Below are 21,868 nucleotides of genomic sequence, written 5' to 3' on the forward strand. Positions count from 1 at the left end.
TCGCTGTTACAGGCCTTGAAGAGCTAAAAATAAAAATATAAATTAATTGCTATAAAAAATTATTTCCCAAATCTTCATTTCTTGCCTTGTGGGGTTAATAACTATTTAATGGCCACTGCTGGCTTCATCAATCATGATAGATGTCCAGGAGAACAAACTCAGATAAAATTTAACCCACATGCCAATTGATTTAATTTTTTGTAGAATTCTAAAATTATCTAATATAATAATTATACTGTTCTAAAGCTGAAATTGATTCAATTTACACAGATCAATCTAGCACATCTATATGATATTCTGAGCAAATCATAAACATATTATATATATACGGTATATATATATCACAATAATAATAATAATTGAAATAAAAACAAAAAGGCCCAAATGTGATATAAAAATACAATTGTTTATTGTTCAAACCCACATACACCATCTTCAGGCCTAATAATTTGGAGAATTTGTTTCAAATTTCTTTAGAATAATCCTTTTGAAATCAAACCGGATTTGCACCGATAACTCGCTTAAACGTGTTAATTAAATGACCTCCGTACTAAACAAAACCTGGCACCTTTGTATTCACTAGAGGTGACATAACCGGCTGTCCTGTCACATTAGGACGTGACAGATCTTGAACCGACATATTCAACCCCGAATTTCCCAACAGGGAAATGAATAAGAGGGGGGCTCTAACTCTCATCACCCTCAGCATGCCAGCGAGCAAAGAATGTAAATTCCTGAGATTCTATTGTGTGTCAGGAAGGTGTGCGAAGTAAATTTCCCCCACCCAAAGGGTTAATTAAAACGTTCGACCCCGTAACAAACCGTGAGATCCTGGGATCAGGATCGGTTTATATGATTAGTGTATTCTGAGAAATAATAATTATTTGGGAATTATATATATAGAGAGGGGGGGGGGATAATGAATATCTAGGTATTGTAGCGATCTGAAATCTTTTCACAGCTCCCTGTGGATACAGTGTATACATCGCCTAATATTCAGAAAACCAACATTGGGTATAAAATATCATGTTTTTTTTTCCCAATTAATTTTCTTCTGTAATAATTGGAATCTGGGTTTGTATGTGTGTTGGAAAGCAGGGGTTTTGGTGAGTGGGTTTAGGTTGTGGAAGGATAATGTATCCAGAATCTAGATTCTAGAATTCTACATGGAACTCCTTGAGAGGACTTATTAAGTCCTGAACTGGTTGCTTGGACCTCTCCATTCTCTGCCCTGCTCCCTGTCACCATACAACCTGGGACTGTCACACTGCTCCCAGTACACCCCCACCCCACCCAGCAAGCTCTAACCCGGTCAGTTAATTCCAAGGATATAGTTACTCACCCCATATTGCTTACTAATGCTGTCCTCTCCGAGCAGAAGACATGATGTCCTGCCCATTAAATTACACATGTAGGTTTTGTCCAAGGAAGGGGAAGATCTTTGTCCTCTATTTCCTCATCCTTCTTGCCACAGAATGGATGCAACTTTTCCCACGGATCCTCATCAGATACCCCCAAATCAAAGCCCCTTTTCCATCTGACATGACCCCCAAAGTCTTGAATGATCTGCCAGTTGAAGGATCCACATTGTGAGAGTTTCAATGCAAGGAGGTGGCCCCTGTCATCTGCCCCCCCCCCCACACACACATCCAGGCTTTTGGACCTCAGGGTGACCCAGTTTGCAGAAAAGAATCCAGTTTTGGGAAAAGTGAAAAAAAGAAATAGTGAGTCGGGAGTTTTTTGAGTTCTTTCTTCACCCTGGGACAAGCAGAGCAGTGTCCGGAGATCCGGATTTACCTCCCTCTCCCAAACACAGAACCTCTGTCTGCACATACATTTCCTACTGCCTGACTCTTTGGGGGTTAACCTCTCCCGTGCTGGAACAAAGTGCTGATCCTTTACCTCTCGTTTGCAACAGAGTTATGACTTCTCTGTCCTTATTTTGAGACAAATATAAAAGGCAAAGTAGAGAGGGCATCTTGTGATTTAACCATGTCCTCTCCAGATATGTTTCAGATAGCTACAGTCCCTCTACTGTTTTAGGAAAAGGGCTAGATATACGAGATCCAAAAATAAAGTATGTATTTTCTATTAGCTTGATGGAAGGACGAAAGGATCGCTTCCAAATTCTTCACCAAAGGGGATTGCTAGCTCTTCAGCCCACGATGTTCTGCATCAGTCCCAGTCTCTCCTACAATGTGGGTTCAGGGAAGATATAAGATTGCATTTTGCCATTACAAAAGATCTGTAATATATTTATTATATATACAATAATTATGGTTATGTTAATGGTCACTTGCTCTTAAAAAGCTGTTTATAGTTAAACTGACTATATATTTTGAGACACAACAAGTATATTACTTAATGCGCTTTTCTGTTTGGCTAATAAGTGAGATAACAGTAATTAGATTTAAAAAAAAAAAAAACAACAAAAAAACATGCATTTCTATTCTTCCCCAGTTGCTTTAATTATGAATCCAAGCTCTGAGGGTCCTCCATAAAAAGGGGATCCCATGTTTCCATGCAATAGGATGCTTCCACCCCCTATTTTAGCCAGAGGGTGTCGAAGGTTTATTAAAAAAAATAGAAGAAAAGGTTGGTTTTCTTGTGAATTTGGCAGGGCTGGGTGACGTCAGAGTCCAGGCGTCTTGATGGCTGCATTGGCAAAATAAGAGACGGAGCATCAAAAGCCGGCTTTCTATTACCTAATTACTAACTTTCAGGCCTTTAAGTCTCCCCTCCCCCTAAAGAAAGAGACAACTAATGTAAAAACAAAACAAACACTCAAGAAACAACAAAACACACCTTGAACAAAGACACAGCCCCATCCACAGCAGTGGCCAGTGCCCCACTTTTGCCACCTACCCACCCATTTTGATCAGTCTGCCCATGCAATAAGTAAACTGTATTTACTGTACAAACATTGTCCACAATAAACTATTTACATTAACACACTTAATGAAAGCTAATGAGCCTCATTGGCCTTTTGGGGGCGAATGGGTTAATTAGCATCTATTTTCTTAATTATCATTGTGGGTGTGTTTGCACTAGGGTGGGATTCTAAATGATAAGCCTATACTTGCATGTTTGTTATATGGTCATAAATATATATGTTTGGGTTTTTTTTTTTTACTCTTGAGGGATTTCATGAAAAATATTTCTGTTAATTTATTTCTGCATATTTTTCCTCTTTTCATAATAGCAAATTCAGTTTGTGGCCTAACCAGGAACCCCAAATAACACAAATACATGTACATTAATATATTTTTATATTGTTTACTACAATATAATATTTGTATAATTTCATCTTTGTTGTTAAACATAACATTTGCTCCCAATCTATTAAAATATAAGGAAAAAATTCTGCGCATTGCCTTTACAGGACACACATTGGAAATATGACAAAATCTTTGAGTATGTTTCGGTATAAATCAGTAAAAAAATCTAAATATCTTAAATATAAAATGAATTCATTTTATTCGTATTCTGGAGAACAGCTCGACGTGTTGCTCCGTAAATAATAAAATAAATCATATTTACTGGTATCTAACAGGCATATAGACCCATATGTATATTAATTTATTTACAAATATTTAACTATACATATATTAAAGGCGTGTGGACGATTTTTACTATATATTGAAGGAGAATCAAGAAATTAAGAAGGGGGCATATTCTGAATTGTTTTATTATTCTTTTTTATTTTCCTTTTTTATTCTTTTTTATGTTATTTTCATATCTTGAACTAAAGTACTATTCATAAATAATTAAATATAAGTGGATATATATGGATGGTTGATAAATAGATTTATAGTTGGATGATTGATCGCTAGATAATCCTGTGAGCAGAATGTATACTGCAGCTTGTATGTAAATGTAAAACAAAACAATCCCTCCCATTAAATGGACAGACTAATGAAGCCCCCCTTTAGATATTTGGAGTGAATTAGGGAATGTGCATTTTTTAGAGGAGTGACCAATAGCAGAGCAGGGCTGGCTGGAGGCGGCCTGTGATTGGCTGTCCTGGGGTTATTTGTCTCACTAGTTCATGTCTAGTGAAGTGAGTCCAGCTGGCGCCAGGGCTGACATAGGATGCTGTTGGATGTTTCAGTGGAGGCCAGAAACGTAGAGGCTGACATCTGAGTAACAGCCTCTAATCCCCTGCTCTCCCTCTTACTCCTCCAAGTCCCACTCATTGGATCCTGCAACACTTCTTGATCTCGGGGGGTTTATTTGGGAACACACTTCTGGATCGCTCCTGTAAGTAACCCTTCTGTATTGTAACTGTTCTGTTCTGTTGCTTGTTACAAAGTATCGTTGCTACATTGTATCTCTTTTGGGTGAGGGGGTTCCAGATCCAGGGCAACATTCTAGAGGGACTTGTGTTCTCGATCTCAACAGATCTGATCAAAGGATGCATGCAAATATCTGAACCCTTACTGCAGGGGACAGAGGGAGGGGCAGGGGTGCTTATATTCTGGTGATCACTCAGCTGCTTTTATTATGTTGCATGAAAACACAGAGAGGATCTGTACGGATCTTAAGTATTTGCTGAACTACTGAACATTTAGGGTAAGGAAGGTTCTGGAGATAAAAAAAAAAAAATAGGTTGAGGGTTTGGAAATGCATTGAAACCAAAATACAAATTTGGGGATTTTAACACGCTTTTGTTTACAGGTGTTGCTGCATGACTCAGACTTTCTGGATTTAAAGGGAATTAACTTTCCAAAGCCTGATCAAGAAGGCACTTTGTGATATTTTCGGAGAATTGAAGGTCTCATGATGGAGGTGGCCACAGACCAGCCTCGCTGGATGGCACATCATGCAGTCCTCAATGGGCAGCACCCAGACTCCCACCACCCAGGACTGACACATAACTACATGGAGCCTACACAGCTCCTTCCTCCTGATGAAGTGGATGTATTCTTCAATCATCTGGACTCACAGGGCAACCCTTACTACACCAATTCTGCACATGCCAGGGCCAGAGTATCTTACAGCCAGGCTCATGGTAAGTTTATTATTTTATACCCTAGGTGGGTTTTTGGGGGGGTAAATGGACTGATATGTATTTAAAAATACCCAAAGTGCATTATCTGTAGCGATCCAGTGGCAACTCATATCTTTGCATCAGTTAACCCTTAATGCACCAGGAGTGGGGGCATTATTTAAGACACTTCTTGTTGCCTTCAAAGGAATGTTTCATAATGTCTATTACAACATCTCAGCTGATGTGTAATTAAAAGCAAAGTCCAAAACAGAAACTGTGCAACAATTATATAAAAAAGTGAAAATACAAATTCAAGCCCCTCCACCCCAAAATAAGGAAGTGCAAAGGGGAACCCTACAATATGAAAAGGGAGGGGTGATAAATAATAGGAAATTATTCTTACTTTCTGGAGAGGAGATTAAGTTCTCCAAGTAATTTTTGGGGTTGTATCCTGCCTTTCTTATTTCTGGATCAAACTTTTCCTTTCTGGATATTTGTTGAGAAAAAAAGTAGTTTCTCCAGAATATATCAGGCAGCGTCATGTGACTCCGGTTTTCTGCCTGATTCTCCCCAGTTTAGGGTTTCGCCTTCCCCAATCCCTCTGTAATTCGTTTCTTTACCCCCCCCCTCCTCTTCCCTCTTACTCCTAATGGATTACACGTAGAGAGTTTTCACGCTTAGTTACATTTTATTGCCTTTACTGGGGTAATTAGGATTTGGGGTAATTTTGTGCACATCTTCCCTAAAATACACACTTTAAAAAACTACTATTTTTTGACTTGCGGACATAGGTGTGATATTTATCAAATGTATGTCTCAATATTTTAAAGGTAACCTTTGATGTCCGTTTAAATGACCCTGAGATGGCTTCTTTTATTATCCAGAATTTGGGCTTTAAAGTCCTTATTCCCGATCGTATACGAGATCTCTAGTTTTGTCCCGAGTCTTAAGTCTTTAATTACGCAGTCATTTCTCCTATAACATAAGTGTTTATGCCATGAATATATTATTATATGTGATCGCCTGTTATATAGGTGCCCAGATCTCTAGGCTGCATTGTATAGATAAATATAAATGTGATATATGTGATAGATGTGTATATGCCCAGTACCCCCAGCTCATGCCCGGTCTCCCCCCTGCAGCTCGCCTGACCAGCAGCCAGATGTGCCGGCCTCATCTCCTCCACAGCCCCGGCTTGCCCTGGCTGGAGAGCGGAAAGTCTGCCCTGTCCGCCGCCCATCACCATAACCCCTGGACGGTGAGCCCCTTCGCAAAGACCCCGCTCCACCCAGCGGCCGGCGGCTCCCTGTACCCGGGCGGGGGCTCCTCGGGCGGCCCGACTTCGTCTCACTCCAGCCCGCACCTGTTCGGCTTCCCACCTACCCCTCCTAAGGACGTGTCCCCGGACCCCGGCAGCGCAGCCTCCCCACCTTCCTCCACCCGGGCGGAGGACAAGGACAGCATCAAGTACCAGGTGTCCCTGTCCGAGAGCATGAAGATGGAGGGGGGCAGCCCCCTGAGGAGCAGCCTGGCACCCATGGGTGCTCAGCCGTCCACTCACCACCCCATCCCGACCTACCCCTCCTATGTGCCCGCAGCACATGACTACAGCAGTGGTCTCTTCCACCCTGGCAGCCTCCTGGGAGGCCCAGCCTCAAGCTTCACCCCCAAACAGAGGAGCAAGAGCAGATCGTGCTCAGGTAAGAAACCATGACTACCTTTCTATGGGAATGGGGGGAGGTAAAAACTAGAAATTTAAGGGGTACAATGATCAATTGCTACACGTCACAATCTTTATAAATGCATCAAAACTCAACAAAACGACTTAATATAATTAAAAATGATCAGCCATGTAGGTAAAACAATACACTCACACTCAATACCTACAAAATACTATATGCAGCCACCAACATGTCCATAATCCACCCACAGGTGCAGGTGACCCCAATATAATTCTATACCCTTTGGGTCTCTCTATACCTGTGTCAGTGGTCCCACTTAGTGAAATGTATATTAAAGCCCAGATGTAAATTATTATTCCAGTATAAAACCCCTTATTTTAGATCAAGAAAGAGAATTTTAAAATGTTCTGCCTCTTAATGCTATAGCTGTCTCCATACATAGATAAAAAATCTAAATAAAAAAAAGCCCATACAAAATAATGTATAAATAATAAATAATAAATAATTTTACAGATTAACATATTTTATGAAATAATTTTAAAGTAAAATATATATCTGTTTTTCATCTAAAATTAATTTTAGTTCTGTTATTGTACAAAAAATATTTCAAACCCACAAATGACTAAAAAAAACGTCGTGCTTAATATTGAAATAAAATATTGAACTACACATGTAACCATAAAAATTGCAAATATATATATATATTATTTTAACACCTAATCTCTAAAATATTATAGATATATATATTTTTAGAGAAACCAGGGAGATTAATGCACAATTTATTTTGTATTTTATCAATTTAATTCTGTTGAACGAAAGTGGTTTAGAAGGAGTGATGAGGTTTAAATCGAATTCACAACACTATGAATTAAGAATTGTCGGTTATAATAAGTATCAAATTATCACTCACTTTGTTATCTTGTTTCGATTAGCGTTAATTTTGTAACTACATTCAATTATTTTAACGTACAAATGTTTTGTTATTTTTAAGGGTAATATCTTAAAAGCTTAGCTTAATGTGATTCAGGGGAAAAAAATGCCACTGTTACTGAAAAAAAATCAAGGATTGGTAAAAAAAAGTCCTGCTAAAACAGGGAATTAAGGGGCAGAATTAAGTTTCAAACGTCCCAATGTTACTTAAATTGATTGAATTCAGCCAAAGTCAAATTTAATAACAGTGCCTTATTGCTAAGCAAGGACACCAACATAAACACATCACACAATTGTGAACTACAAATCATGGTGACATGTTAACTCTCCACTGGGACTTTAACCTTGTAAACTAGCATCTCAAGATAATGTTTAACCTCCTACATTGAAAGGGTTAATGGTGTATAATCTAATGGACATTTATTTCTATGCTAAATTTTTGCTAAAAAATACATTCGATTTTTTAATGTAAACCCATTTAAATTAATATTCCAGTGTCCTTTCAAATATCAGCAATATAAAAAATAAATGTTTTGATCATCATTTGCATGTTTTATTATAAAAGAAATGGCATCTACACATCCCATTTAACACTCTGTGTGCCAGGGGTCAGTTTGGAAGGTCAGCAATGAAATAAAAATATTTTTAGGACTGTCCCCAAACGTTTATTATAGGCTTTTAAAATAAAAATCCTTATAAAGTGCATTTAAAATTCATTTTAGAACGAATTAATAAATGTGATCTTGAAAACAATGTCTGGATTAAACTGTATATTTGGATTATTTTGTGTGGTCGGGGGTCATGTGGGATTGGGGTGAAAATGCCATATGTGATGATTGTTATGTCTAAAGGAAGGTGCAAAAATATTGTGAATTTGTTTTTAAAGAAAGAAATCCGGTTTCTTCGTATTTCCATTTAGAAGGGAGAGAATGTGTGAACTGTGGTGCCACTGCCACACCACTTTGGAGGAGAGATGGGACTGGACACTACCTGTGCAATGCCTGTGGACTTTATCACAAAATGAATGGTCAAAACCGACCACTCATTAAACCCAAAAGGAGACTGGTGAGTGTCTGCTACTGCTGGTTGGCTAAAATGGGATGGGGGTCTGGTGCCAATGGTGGGCTAAACTGTGGTGGGGGCATCATCCACTATCACCCAGAAATTATTGGATCTTTGATCCTGACAATAGTTCTAATCTTGCATTTTCAGAAAATGGGTTATTTTACTAACCCAAAAAAATTTGGGTTGATCAAGAATTACAGATTAGATTCTTTTTTATTGTTTTATTGTTTTTTTATGCCCTTCTGAATAAATCTTCTAAGGTTAGACATAATAATGATAATAATAATAATAATAATAATAATAATATAGAAAGTCTTGTAGTGACTTTTTTTAAATAATATTTTGGATCTTAATTTTAATGGCATTCTTGTTCTCGAGTAAAAAAAAGGAATCCAGTGGTCCCACTGTACAGCTCAGTGTGATAAGAGGGGATATTAAGAGGAGGGGATTACATTTCAACTCCCATCACACTAGTCAAGGAGACACACAATCTGACCTTCTTATCCCTTTCTATGACCCCCTGATCAATGTTAGGGGTAACATTTACGGGTTTTGTAGATAAACAACGCCCTTCTTTTCCACGTCTAAACTAGTGCCACACAAGGGGCAGATAAGCCCCCCAGGGGTAATTCCTTTGCAAACTGCCAAACGTTCTGTTTACTGCCCTGGAGGAGAGTAGCTGAGACATGGACTACTTTTTTACCCCAAATGCTAACAAACCATGAAAGGCTCAATAGAAGTATTTATAAAATATATCACAGAAATAAACTGGTTATTTCTTTACTGAGAGAGCAACCTTTAAATAGTTAACCATCACATATTATTGCATTGTTTGTGTGTATAGGCAGGTGTGTAAACATGCTTAACATATATCAGTATTGAAAAACACAACAGCCATGCAATAATAAAATAACACTGAAAATACTGTTTTTTTAAAACACTATTTTTTTAGTGGAAAAAAAAAATATTTTTTTTTAAAAAAACCACAATAAACAGGGTCACCCTCCAATTTGTGATTACCTTTTATCTGCCCCATACATCAAGGGAACACCCTGCTCCAAATGTGCCTTTTTGAAAGGGTATGGAGTCATTGCCTTGTGTAGTCTGCTGGCTGAGCTGCATTTTTTCCTCCCCTACAACTCAGACAATCCCAATTTTTTTTTTTTTTTTTTAGCAATTAATTTTCCATGGAGTCACCTACACTTTTGTATGTGGGGCCTTTTTCTTTGTTGTAAATGGTCCCATCTGAGATCATGCTTCTAGTTTCCTATCCGGATATGTGTTCTGTGCTGATAAGGAAACTTTGTGTCTCTGTTTCCCGTACATTAAAAAAACTTTTCGAGAGTTTACCCTAGGCGAGGCAGGCAGTGGTGTGGGCTGTTTTGAAATATCCAATACTCTGCTAATAATGCCTGAGAGGTTAAGAAAAATAAATAGATTTTTATAACAGGGCTGTGTTTTCTTGGAAAGTCTGGGTAGAGGGAGGTAAAAAAAAAAAGTCAGATTGGTTTAACCCTTTATTGACAACAAACAGATGGGGGAGTTTACTAAAAGAAAAAGTAAGGTTTAGTCATCTGTGGGGGATTTCTGTGAGTCACCTCTCATAGGTGACACTCCTTAAGACTGTTTCGTAAGTAAGCCTGGAAGATCTTAAATCCCCAGATGTCTGATTGTTTAAAAACACTGTTTAGTGCTTTAGAATGTTTTAGGCTCATAATAAATTAAAATGGTGCATAATGTTACTTGCCATTGATTAAAACAGTGATCTTCAGAATATCATGTAATATCATGTATACATGCAAAGTCACCAAGAAACCCTGGAACATGTGTATATATATATATATATATATATATATATATATATATATAATATATATATATATATATATATATAGTATAATTAAGGTCTGCCATCCATAAGCCATGCAAAACAAAGCTACTGTAAATAATGTGTCTAAATGTTATTATTCTTATCATATGAGATTGCACTCTCTGAATACTTAGATGGTTACTATTTTCACTGGTATTAAAGGGTTAAAAAGGACTCACAGTTGTAAGGTGGCTTAGCCCAATGCATTATTCCATATTGGCATTTAAAGGTTTATAAAGTCTTTTTTTTTTTTTATTTGTGCTACAATGTGCGATGATTATTTTTTTTATTAATTCACTAATATTTTTCTTTTTTTTTTTTAATTTAAAGTCTGCAGCTCGCAGAGCAGGAACCTGCTGTGCCAACTGTCAAACTACGACGACGACATTATGGAGGCGCAACGCAAATGGGGACCCGGTGTGCAACGCATGCGGGCTATACTACAAGCTGCACAATGTAAGTTGAGTGAGCGATGAGTGTAGTGCATGCATCGGGGAGTGTATATTACCCAAAAAGTACAAAACCTGGGCTGTCTCACGGTGCCACATGGGCTTGTGTAATGTAGCAAAATGCGCGCACCCATGTGCCATGCATGCCAATGCCAGACAACCACAACCATCCTGCTGATGATGGGAATTGTAGTCCAATGACAGCTGCAGAGCAACAGTTGCCCATCCTTGTGGTATGGTTTAGCTTGGCTTGCATTAACCCCCCATGCATTCATTTGTTACGTACGGTTGTCCCATTGGGACTTCTGTTGCCATTCATTCTCTAGCATGGTGATGCTACATTGAATGACTTTACAACCCAACAGCTTGGCTTCTGACGCCCTGTGAAAGGACAATCATTGAGGTTAAACTCATTTTGTCCAAAAGACAAGGAATTTAAATTGTTGCAATTTTAACTGTTGCACTGCCAGAGGTGGCATGCTTTGCAAAGCAACCATCGAGGATAAAAATGATGTATAGAAAGCCCCCGGATAATATGGTTTTGATTTATCAAAGGCCGTCGTGAAGTCTTTGGTCATATATAAAGAAAGGGTTGATTCATCTGGTACGTCTTTGGAGAAAGCAAATCGTCTATGACTATGCGTTTTATCGTTTATTATTGAATAATACGTTTGATGTGTCTTAAGTTTGCAACAAATACTTCTGACATAGCAGATCTGGTCTGGGAGGCATTTGCTCAAATATTCTTCGTATACCTGGTTTAAATTAGCACGGGACTGATCTTCGTGTATTTTGTTACAGGTGAACAGGCCCCTGACCATGAAAAAGGAAGGAATTCAGACAAGAAATCGGAAAATGTCCAACAAATCCAAAAAAAACAAAAAAGGCTCTGAGTGTTTTGAGGAACTTTCCAAGTGTATGCAGGAGAAGTCTTCTCCCTTCAGCGCGGCTGCCCTAGCAAGTCACATGGGCCCTATGGGGCATTTGGGTCACTTCAGCCATTCGGGTCATATCTTGCAGACACCGACCCCGATTCATCCTTCCTCCAGTCTCTCTTTTGGGCATCCGCATCCATCCAGCATGGTGACAGCAATGGGATAAACAAACAAACAAACAAACAAACAAAAAAGACTAAACTAAACAGACAGTGCAAGTGCAAAGTGGCTGTCCCTGGGTCCTTCCAACATTTCACGGACCACTGATTTGCACCTTGATGGTTGCATCAGATAGACCTTAGCGTCGGACTTAAGCAGGACTACTTGGTGGGACCAGATAAGCACTTTGCTCCCCCCCCCGGACTCGGTATGGAATGGTTCATTGGCCACTTGATGACCAAACTGTGGTGAAGGTTCCAAAAAAGTTGGATGCAACTTTTGAATATTACTGTGAATATTGTAAATATATTAATAGTCTCTTGTGGGTGGAAAAGGACCCGGTGGTAGATCATGCTGGATTTGTACTGCAGACTTGTTTCAAAAAAAAGACAACTTTATATAAAAATTTACATTTAAGGTTTAATTTTAAAAAAGTAAAACAACAACAACAAAAAAAAAACTATTTATTTTTTCGCTCCAGATTTATTTTTAATCCGCCTCCAATCTTGTCACGGTTTCCTCTATTCTGCCGCTTTTTGGCTCTTCCAAGTTTCCGTCTCCTCGGACAAGACCACCGTAATATTTCTGACCTACCTTTAACCCCTTTGTAGCCGGAGGGCTTAGGGTAAAGAGGTTTTGGAATAACCAACCATGAAAGCAAACAAACATTGAAAATTATTTAATGTGGTTCGCTTTAAGTGATTGCACCTGGGCTAGAGTTTTTGGACTTTCTCGTGTTCCTTGGCCATGTTCCCTGACATTGTTTTGCCTACGCCAGATTTCCTTGAACTCAGATTTGCTGTCCCACAAAAAGAAAGGGGGAAAAAAAATCATCTTTTTAAAGAAACTATAGCCAAATTAAAAGTTCTTTATGAGTGAAGGAGCAGTTTATACGCATAAATGTCTTCAATCCTTGGCAGAGCGTGCAATACCGTAATCTTCATGTGCTGTTTTCTCCCTGAAAGCTGGGGGAAGAAGTTTCCTTTGCACTTAGTCTCATGAATACTTTCTGAGCAGGAAGCTGATACAGGATACAACAGGAAGTGCAACAGAAAACAATTCCCCCCGTTAAAAACAGCACAATTTGAAACATTTTAAAGCTATATCAAACGATTTACTTTTTTTGCATCAATATGGGAGGAACTTGCATTTTAACGACAGTTTTATGTAGAGGTCTCCAAATTTATATCGCAAACGGGGATTGTATTGTTCTAATGTGCGCATGTTCTCATAGATCTTAGTCTTTTACGTTACTATGGAAATATCTGGAAATATAGGTCGCAGGGATGGAAGATAAGGGCTTAATTAGACTACAAGGTTGTCAACAAAAATGATGTCCCATTTCCCTGCTGTAAGGCTTCGAGTAGGAAATAACTGAAAACTCCTTTTCCTTATAAATTTACTTTTCTCAAATTATAAGAAAATAAACATTGTTTTCTTGTAACACATGCCAAAACATAATGTTCTTTCCATGGAGAAGTGTAATATATCGATTGTTTGAATTCAAAACATCTTTAATAGGCCATGCTCAGCATAACATAATGATGTATATAATTCTATTTAATGAAGAATACTAAAAAGTCCCTACCGTTGATTAACCCAGATATTTTGGGGAGAACCTAACAAAAATAGAACAAAAAAAAATGTACATTTCTGCTCTGATGTATAAATTATACAACTCAACAAAAAAATATAGAGTAAATTTTCAGGAGAGACGTGGAACTTGGGGGGAAAGTCGAATCAGGAAAAGCAAACTGGTTGTGCCGGGTGGAAAAAAAATAAGTGGTCCTTTAAAATCACTTTGAAACCAGAGGAGCTTACAATCCATTGCTCTGGTCCCCTGGTTGCATTGCGGTTAAACTTTAATGGTACAAGTTGTAAATTGTTTTGTACCTTTTTTTTTTTTTATAGGGGGTGGGTTATGGGAAATTGTTACTGATACAAGAGAAATGAAAGTGCAATATTTTGCCAGCCTGTGGAGCGAACCTCTGCAGTCCAGACATAAATTATTTTGTATCAGCTTAAAAATTCTACAGTATTTTTTTTTTTTTTTTTTGGATTTGTTTATTTTAATTAGTGACCTTAAGTTATTGTCAATTCTGTACACCATGTTTATATATTGTCTGTAAAAAGTGTATGCTATACTCCTATTCCATGAAAGTGAATACTGCTAAAAATAAAATCACTTTTTTTTGTGAAAATGCAGCTTTTTGTATGTGTGTGTATGTTGCATAATAGGTTACTTGAGCCAAGAGATACGTTTCATTGTAGGTAACTGCTTTGGTATAGAAGGCGATCTTAAGGGGCAGAAGGCTTTAGAACTAAATAAAAGGGTATTTTCTATTATGTACAGCCAACTGTCCTGCATTTCCAGAGGCAGTCTCTGTTTATATCTGCTTACCCTTATATTGGCCTTTACCAGGTATCATTCTGCTATATATCATAAAGCACTGGTCAAGTGCACTCTGTTCCTGGTTTTAGCGGCCTACATATAGACGTAGAAGCAAGAAAAATAACCACATTTGTCTACAATTTCAGTACAACTTGGCAGATAATAAGAACTATTCATTCCTCCATTCATTCATTCATTCATTCACTATATCTCGTCCACCCTTTATGCCTATCTAATGCACAAAGGGCTAAATATCGGATTATATTTTGTTAAAATTCTCTGTGAATGTGATTGCACCACATAGTCTCCTCTAGTGGAAACCTGTCTGGCTCCGGATTACAACATGGTGTGGTTGACAACCCCGTACTTTACAACACCGATATTTGAGTGCACATAAATGTCATCAGGACATTATTAAACAGAGCGCTTCACGGTTGTAATAGTTCCGTCTTTCCCTGCCTCCAGTATGTCTATGCATTTCTTATCTGTTTGTTCCTAAGAAGGACATACCCATTAGAGATGTTGTTGGTAATTTAGATTTTTGAACCTTGAAGAGAATTTGAAACGCTACCAAATAAGGAGCCCGACTACCACGGAGCAGCCATTTTTACTTCCTGTTCCCAGGATCTGCGTGATCATTTCTCCCAATTAACTAATTGCACCCCTTTGGTGGAAGCTAAGAAGAGTTCAGGGCTGGGGGGGGGAAGGAGAATTATGTAGGTTTCTGCCACAAATTGCTATTGAACTCAACATCACTTAGGTAAATCTATCCATTACATATAAGTCAAATAACTCTAAAAACAACTACAGCGATTGAAAGGCAAAAACAACATGTTATTGGTGGTTTAAATAAATGAATTTAATGATGCTAAAAGCCAAGAAGGTCACAATTTCACTTTTGACTTCCATGGGTACACTTAGGCCTAATTATGGAACAGCCAATGGTAATTAGAACAATCAGCTTTTACTGGGAACCAGTTCAGCTGGATGACGCTAACTCATATTCCCAGGTAGGCTTCGCAGCGGCTCCGTCGAAAACAAATCCTAGTGAATGACTGGTAATTAGCGGTTACTCTCCTTATACTCTGAATCACTAATGGAACACAGCTCACACCTCATAAACCATAAATTAGTAGAATTACTAGTGGGGTCCTGAGTGTTTTTTTTGGGGGGGGTCAATTTTTTAAAGGTTTTTCTTTAAGAAAAGCCATGTTTTGTTCCATTCATTCGCAAGTTCAGGTTAGTGCTGTTGGATCATATGATATTGTGATGTTTAAAGAGACATTTGACTTGAGACCAATGGAAGAGAAGGGAGCTATCATATGGATTAAATTGGAGATGATGGCTGGAGTGTCCCTTTAACCTTACAGACCACTCCGACGAGAATTCATGTTAAAAAGCCCACCTGGTAGGATTCCATATCACGGAAGATTTTTCATAGACGGGTCAAATGCTCCTAACCTAAGGCTGCCGTGGCTTCTGATTTGTCTAGGAATTTATAGCAAATACTTAGGGTGATCATTCTTGATTTTTCCCCCAAAAATAATCACCTCGCTTGGGCTAATTTGGGAGTTTTGTGAATAAACAGAAGAAACGTGTAGGATACATTTCATTTTGTTATCGTTCATGCTAGTATGAAACATTAAGATATACTACGTATGGATGCATTACAAACAAATATTACATGTATGTTATTAAATATCAGAATCTCATCCAAAATGGTGAGACTCGCTAGTTCTTTAAGTTCTCTGCGTTAAAAAAAAAAGTCTGAAAATATAAAAGAGATTTCAAATGCAAGACTTTTTACCATGAACCGAGTAAGCTGCAGTTATGCTAATTACGGGTCTCCTAATTAATCATCGTACAATTATACTGTCCAACATTCCTTTGGCTTCCCGGCCACTTGGAGGATATACAATGAAGTAAAAGAAAAAGATCTCCTGATTGTCCCCTGTAATTGTGACAAATGAGAGGGTTGCTTTAATTGGAGCACTCTCTTAGTTGTTTGCACCCAGTCTATGAACAATTCGAGACTCACAAATCTTTCCTTCTGTCTGCACTGTGAGAATTAAATGTGGAACTGATCAAACCTCTCCGAGTTACTACACCTGACCCCTACCTTGCAACATCTACTCGTGACATCTCGTTGAACTATAGAGGAAACGTGCCTTAAAGTGACACCCTATTAAGATTATATATAAAAAATAACATAAAAAGAACAAAAAAATATAGAAATATTGTCCATTATCTAATAGAAGTCGTCGAGTGTAATGCTAAGGTTTATTAAAAACTAAAAATCCACTCTAGCTGAAATACTAATTTCTTTAGATGAAGGAATCTTATCATGATAGAGCCCTTTTTTTTTCCTCCCCCAGCAGACTGGGGGAAACAATTTTCTTCTGCACTCCACTTCCTGTTGTGTCTTAGTGCAGACACCTGCTAAGAAAGTGTACAGGAAATGAAATGTGTAAAGGAAATGGCTTCCCCATCTGTTGAAAATTACTAAATGCAATATCAAAGATCTAAAGCTCTCCAAAGGCATGGGAACATTTTATTTGTGTGAAAGTCGAAGATTATTTTTGTCCGCACGTTGAGGGGGAAAAAAATATTTTACTGGCAGTTATTTGGTACTCTAGTTGGGGTGGCGCAACTATGCAGTGGGTATCAGTGTATAGGCTGAAAAACCTTGTGATGTATTGCCGCCATGCCTGAGGGTCAAAACGGGAGAGTTCTCAGGTATGATCACCAGGCAAAGATCACCCTACTGGGAGAACTTGCTCCCTGGGGTTCATACCTGGGAAGTTTCTGGCTCCGGCATCTCGGAGCCCCCCTTGCAGGATGCGCGTTTGAGGCCCCACCAACATCTCGGGACTCACTATTTTTAATGGGAACGTGAGCACAGAGTGGGGTGTGCTGTCATGCCGTCCTGGCTACCCGGAGATTCCCCTAGGTGACCCGGAGAAGCGGTGCTTTCCTCTTAAGTCCTAGTCCAGAAACCTCCATAAATACATGACTGATGCCACGTTGTACCGGCCTCCCGGGAGGAGGCCCAAAGAAGTCCCAAAGAAGCTGGGGGCAGAAGAAAGTCCTATGCTGAGAGAGGCAGAAAGGTTGCCTAAGTGTAAAGCAGCCAAGCCCGTTGACACTGTGCACACAATGGCTGCTGTAGCCCCCGTAACTGCTGCAGCCCCAGTTAGTACCCAGAATTCCATGTTTTTGTAGCCTACGTGGCAATATACAGCCATCCCAAATATATCACAACGCCACAGGGAACAAAACTTGTCATAAAGGTGATTTTTTTTTAATGTTAACAAAGAAACAACATTAAGAGACAACATTCAAAGATGATGTTGTCTTGGGTCCAACTTTTTTTTCTATGGAATGGGAAGTTTAGTAAAAAGCAGAACAAAAATTTAGAACAATAAATTGACACAGATCAAAACCACAAGAAATTTTGCTTCATATCTGGTTACATTTTTAGCCAATATGGCTAAAGCTGCGACATCATTAAACCACCGGCATCACCACCACAGTGAGAAGTTTATTAGATATTATCTTATTTAACAAAAAAAAAAAAAATTTACGTATCCTCCAAGATCGTCCAGTATTTTTAATTTAGCTACATAAACATCAGCATTTACTGCATGGGACGCTTTATTGTGTAATTATCATGATTAGAATCAAACGTAAAAACAAAAAAAAATCTATAAATAATGTTTGTTAATATTTTTTTGAAAGTAACAGTGTTTTTTTATCTATTCTGTTATTTTGATGTTTTTTTTTTATAGTTTTGGAAGTTCTGCATCAAACAGTTTTGTCAATAGGCCTGTTTACATTTTTATTTTTTTCGGCTAATGAAAGTCCCCTTTGTTTGGGACAGTCCCAAAAACACAGCCCTCAAAAAAAGAGACCCGAAGCACAATATCCTATTATTCTGTTAGCGCTTCACAAGACTTCTCTTTGTGGTTTAAATGAATAAAAAAAAGAGGAAGTCAATGAAATCAATGATTCTGTAGAATTTCACCTAAAGAAGCTTCATCCACTTGAAATGAATATGAAATATCTGACATCATATTTTGATATTAAAAGGTCACAGATGACAAGAAAAAAAGTGGCATATGGCTTAGCGAGACACTTTGTCCTAAAAATACAATAATTTACATTAAGTAATAACCAGTGAATATGCTGTATGGATAACAATGGAGGGCTAATACAATAGAGGGGGGGGGGGGCAGAGTGCCCCCATTCACAAGGCCTTGCAATGGATGTGTCACCATGGTGTTAACCGTTTAAGCACCAGTTTTAATGTTTTAACACAACACATTTCATACAGATCAGTAAGCAAATCTATTTTATTAATTTTGAAAATTTATTAAAATTAACCCCAAAAAATTGGCCAACCCCAAATGTATGTATTTTTTGGTGGCGTGGAGAAACTTAACCCTTAATGATGATTGTAATGTGTGTATATATATATATATATATATATATATATATATCATTATTTTGATGATATGTGTATTGGACAATTTATATCCTAGATCCTTCCAAATCATGATTGTTGTACTTAAGTCCCCTTTTCACTGTATTTTTTTTTATAACGCATTGTTTTAGTGACTGCTTTTACTCGTCTCCGTTGAACCGTACCTTACAGATCCTTGTGGTTGAAAATGGGCTTTTTGCCCAGAACTAAACAGGATAATTAGGTTAAGAAGAGACAAATGTATCTCCCTGTCTAAGCTCTTTAAAGAAGAACAACCACGTCTCTTTCTTTTTGGACACACAAACAGTTCAGCAGAGTAATAATGTGGCAAAAAAAAAAACAAAACAAAAATGTGAAAGCCCAAGATGCAAATGAGAGGATCTGGGTAAAACGCTGCCCTGTTATTGCGGATCAGTTTTACCCACTAAGAGAGGCATTCTCCTTTCATGTTAATGTAACCCTAGAAGTTTAGTGGCCTCAAACCTTGACAAGGAAAAGTCTTGTTCAACGAAATTAAGTGATTCTTCTGGCTGCCAAGCTGCACTGTGTGTTCACCTGCAGCTCACCTGCACTGGGCTTTTAGCATCTGTTACCAAAATAATGGGGACAAAAGAATGACTTAGTTACGTGTATCCCACCCACCAGATTATCCTTCGTACCTGCAGGGCTGGTGAAGGGGTCTGGTTGCTTGTTGCATCTGGGGAATAAAGTTTTAGGTGGAGATCAAGAAGGACGGGCTTTAAATTTGAGAAAATTGATTGTATTTTTATATCATGGCCATAGGTGGTAAAGATGGTAAAGGCATTAAGCGGCCGTCACAATGAATGGAAATAGATGGTCCTTTTTTTTAAATCCAAACACAAGGCTATTGTCAACCTGTAGACGCCAGGAACAATAGAAACACTTTAATCTTGTTGATACATTGTTGTCAATATTGTCATGATAAAAAGCTACGAGCTATACCACGGACAGTCAGCAGGCATCAGTCACCTGCTGTGGAACTACAACTCCAAGCCCAAGCTGGCCATTGACCAAACCAGGCAATTGTATGGTGGGTTGGTGCCTGGTGGCCCCTTCCACTTACATCTACTGCATCAGATCCTTTCTTCTAGCGTAAAAGTAGAAGAGCGTAGCAGGCACCTGCTTGTATCCCACAGGTGGCTTTGCCTACGACATTTTATCAGCCGTTGGCCTTAAAGTGCCAGGACCTACTTTAATCTCCGTTCTCACCCTTATGGGAGTATATCCTTCTGGCATTGTGGGAGTTTTTGGTCCACGTGTGATTTCTGCTCACGCAATACAGTAATGTTTCTTTTAACAGCTGTTTTCATTGTTAGCCAGACATCCCCTAACTCAAATAATATTTGTATTTAAATTAAAATGTAATTTCTTCAATGGCGTTGTTGGTTGTCTAAGTTTGCATGTCCCGAAATTACTCTCAATTATCATAAAAAAAGTGGTAAAAAAAAATAAATAATCAAAATCTAATAGCGGAATGATATTGAGGCCCAGTGGAAGAAATGAAAGCTTACATAAACATAGAAAACACGGCTCGAGGAATCGTGGAAAAAAACATTTCAAAACAGGATCACGAGAACGGATAAAACGGCCCAAGCCACCTGTAAATAATTAAACCAACATGAAAGGGCTTTGTCGGGCTGAATAACATAACAGAGATGTTGCGTATATAATATATACCGTATATACCGTATATATATATATAAAAAAGGGAAAACTTATCGAGAGGAGTTATAATTTAACTCAAAATAGAATTGTGTCCCGGACAGCTTTGAGTTCAACTCATGAGTAACCCTTTCAACATTCTGACCTTATACCTCGGGCTGTAGTAGATTAGATCATTAAACGCATTTCTTGATTATTTCTGAAAACCAACTAAAGAACTTAATGAACTCTGCATATAATGATTAAGGGTTTACATGGAGACCAATTCAAGACAAACCTATAGACTTTAAGCTCCATGATCCAAGTCCAGTCTCCATTTACTTTAATGGAAGTTGATCTCACCAAAAATGCTGTGGTAGGCTGTATGATACCATATTATCTGTAGTTATGTTTGATTATTATTATATTTGAAGGTCAACGTTTAATCCTTTTACTTAGGGATCCATGTATATGCAATAAAACTGGACATGGCAGCATTGGCCCAAGAAAAAATGGCGTGTTTTGTTTAAGATGATACCTTATTGGCCAACATAGAACATCAGAGGTTCCTCCTTTAGATGAGATTAGGAGATCTTATGTTTCTCTAAAAACCCTTTTTTTCTATGTTGGCCCAACAAAATGTATCAACATCAACCATTATTTATTATTTTATTCTTCCTACACAAATGTTTAATTATTTTGAACATTTAAGAAGTTTTTTTTATTCTGTTCTTATGGAAAATAAAGACATTCAACCTATCAACCTATTGTTTGTATCAAGTGACTTTCTTCTAATGCTATAATAAAGTGTTCTATTTGGCAGAGGAAGCAGAATAGCCAACCCACAACATATCTTTTCTTAACCTATCTTCCCCTAAATATTTAATGAAGTTATAACGTAATTAACAGCAATATAAAACTTCGACAAAACCATCCGACGCAGAATAAATGCTGGTGTTAATTACCGATTATGTGTTTTTCTTATAACAGCTATGTTGCAAAACAATTTTTGTATAATATTATTTATTGATTGATTTTAAATCGTTTTGGCAGTTTCCCATCAAACACGATGCAGACTGTATGGGAATCTCATTATCAGGGGACACCAGTCTGTGTGGTTAGGGCTGGCTGGCTGGGTGGGTTTCTTTTGAACTTATACAGCCGGTGGTCCACTCCCGGGGCGAGGCTTTCGTCCGTACTGTAACAGTGTCTGGCTCCCGGAGACAAACTGTCAACCTGGGGCCAGCACGG

At 38.1% G+C, this 21,868-nt stretch overlaps 1 protein-coding gene across 2 annotated transcripts; it reads left to right on the top strand.

Annotated features, from left to right (window-relative positions):
- Positions 1-4,051: 4,051 nt before the first annotated feature.
- Positions 4,052-12,117, top strand: GATA2 (GATA binding protein 2). Of its 2 annotated transcripts, none has more exons than XM_053469586.1 (6): positions 4,052-4,260; positions 4,678-5,011; positions 6,133-6,690; positions 8,489-8,667; positions 10,868-10,993; positions 11,788-12,117. In XM_053469586.1, the coding sequence occupies exons 2-6, from the start codon at positions 4,780-4,782 to the stop codon at positions 12,085-12,087; spliced, it is 1,395 nt and encodes a 464-aa protein (XP_053325561.1). In that variant the 5' UTR covers positions 4,052-4,260; positions 4,678-4,779; the 3' UTR covers positions 12,088-12,117. The 2 variants fall into 2 exon arrangements, with proteins under 2 accessions (XP_053325561.1, XP_053325562.1); XM_053469587.1 differs by having other exon boundaries at positions 8,522-8,667.
- Positions 12,118-21,868: the final 9,751 nt, after the last annotated feature.

Source organism: Spea bombifrons, chromosome 6 (assembly GCF_027358695.1).
Source record: "Spea bombifrons isolate aSpeBom1 chromosome 6, aSpeBom1.2.pri, whole genome shotgun sequence".
Taxonomy (NCBI): domain Eukaryota; kingdom Metazoa; phylum Chordata; class Amphibia; order Anura; family Pelobatidae; genus Spea; species Spea bombifrons.

Bases quoted from the DNA above. Each gene is read 5' to 3' on its own strand.
- GATA2 (XM_053469586.1), top strand. From the start codon at position 4,780: ATGATGGAGGTGGCCACAGACCAGCCTCGCTGGATGGCACATCATGCA. The intron at 6,691-8,488 runs GTAAGAAACCAT...TTGTTTTTAAAG, and splicing joins CAAGAGCAGATCGTGCTCAG to AAAGAAATCCGGTTTCTTCG. The intron at 10,994-11,787 runs GTAAGTTGAGTG...ATTTTGTTACAG, and splicing joins TATACTACAAGCTGCACAAT to GTGAACAGGCCCCTGACCAT.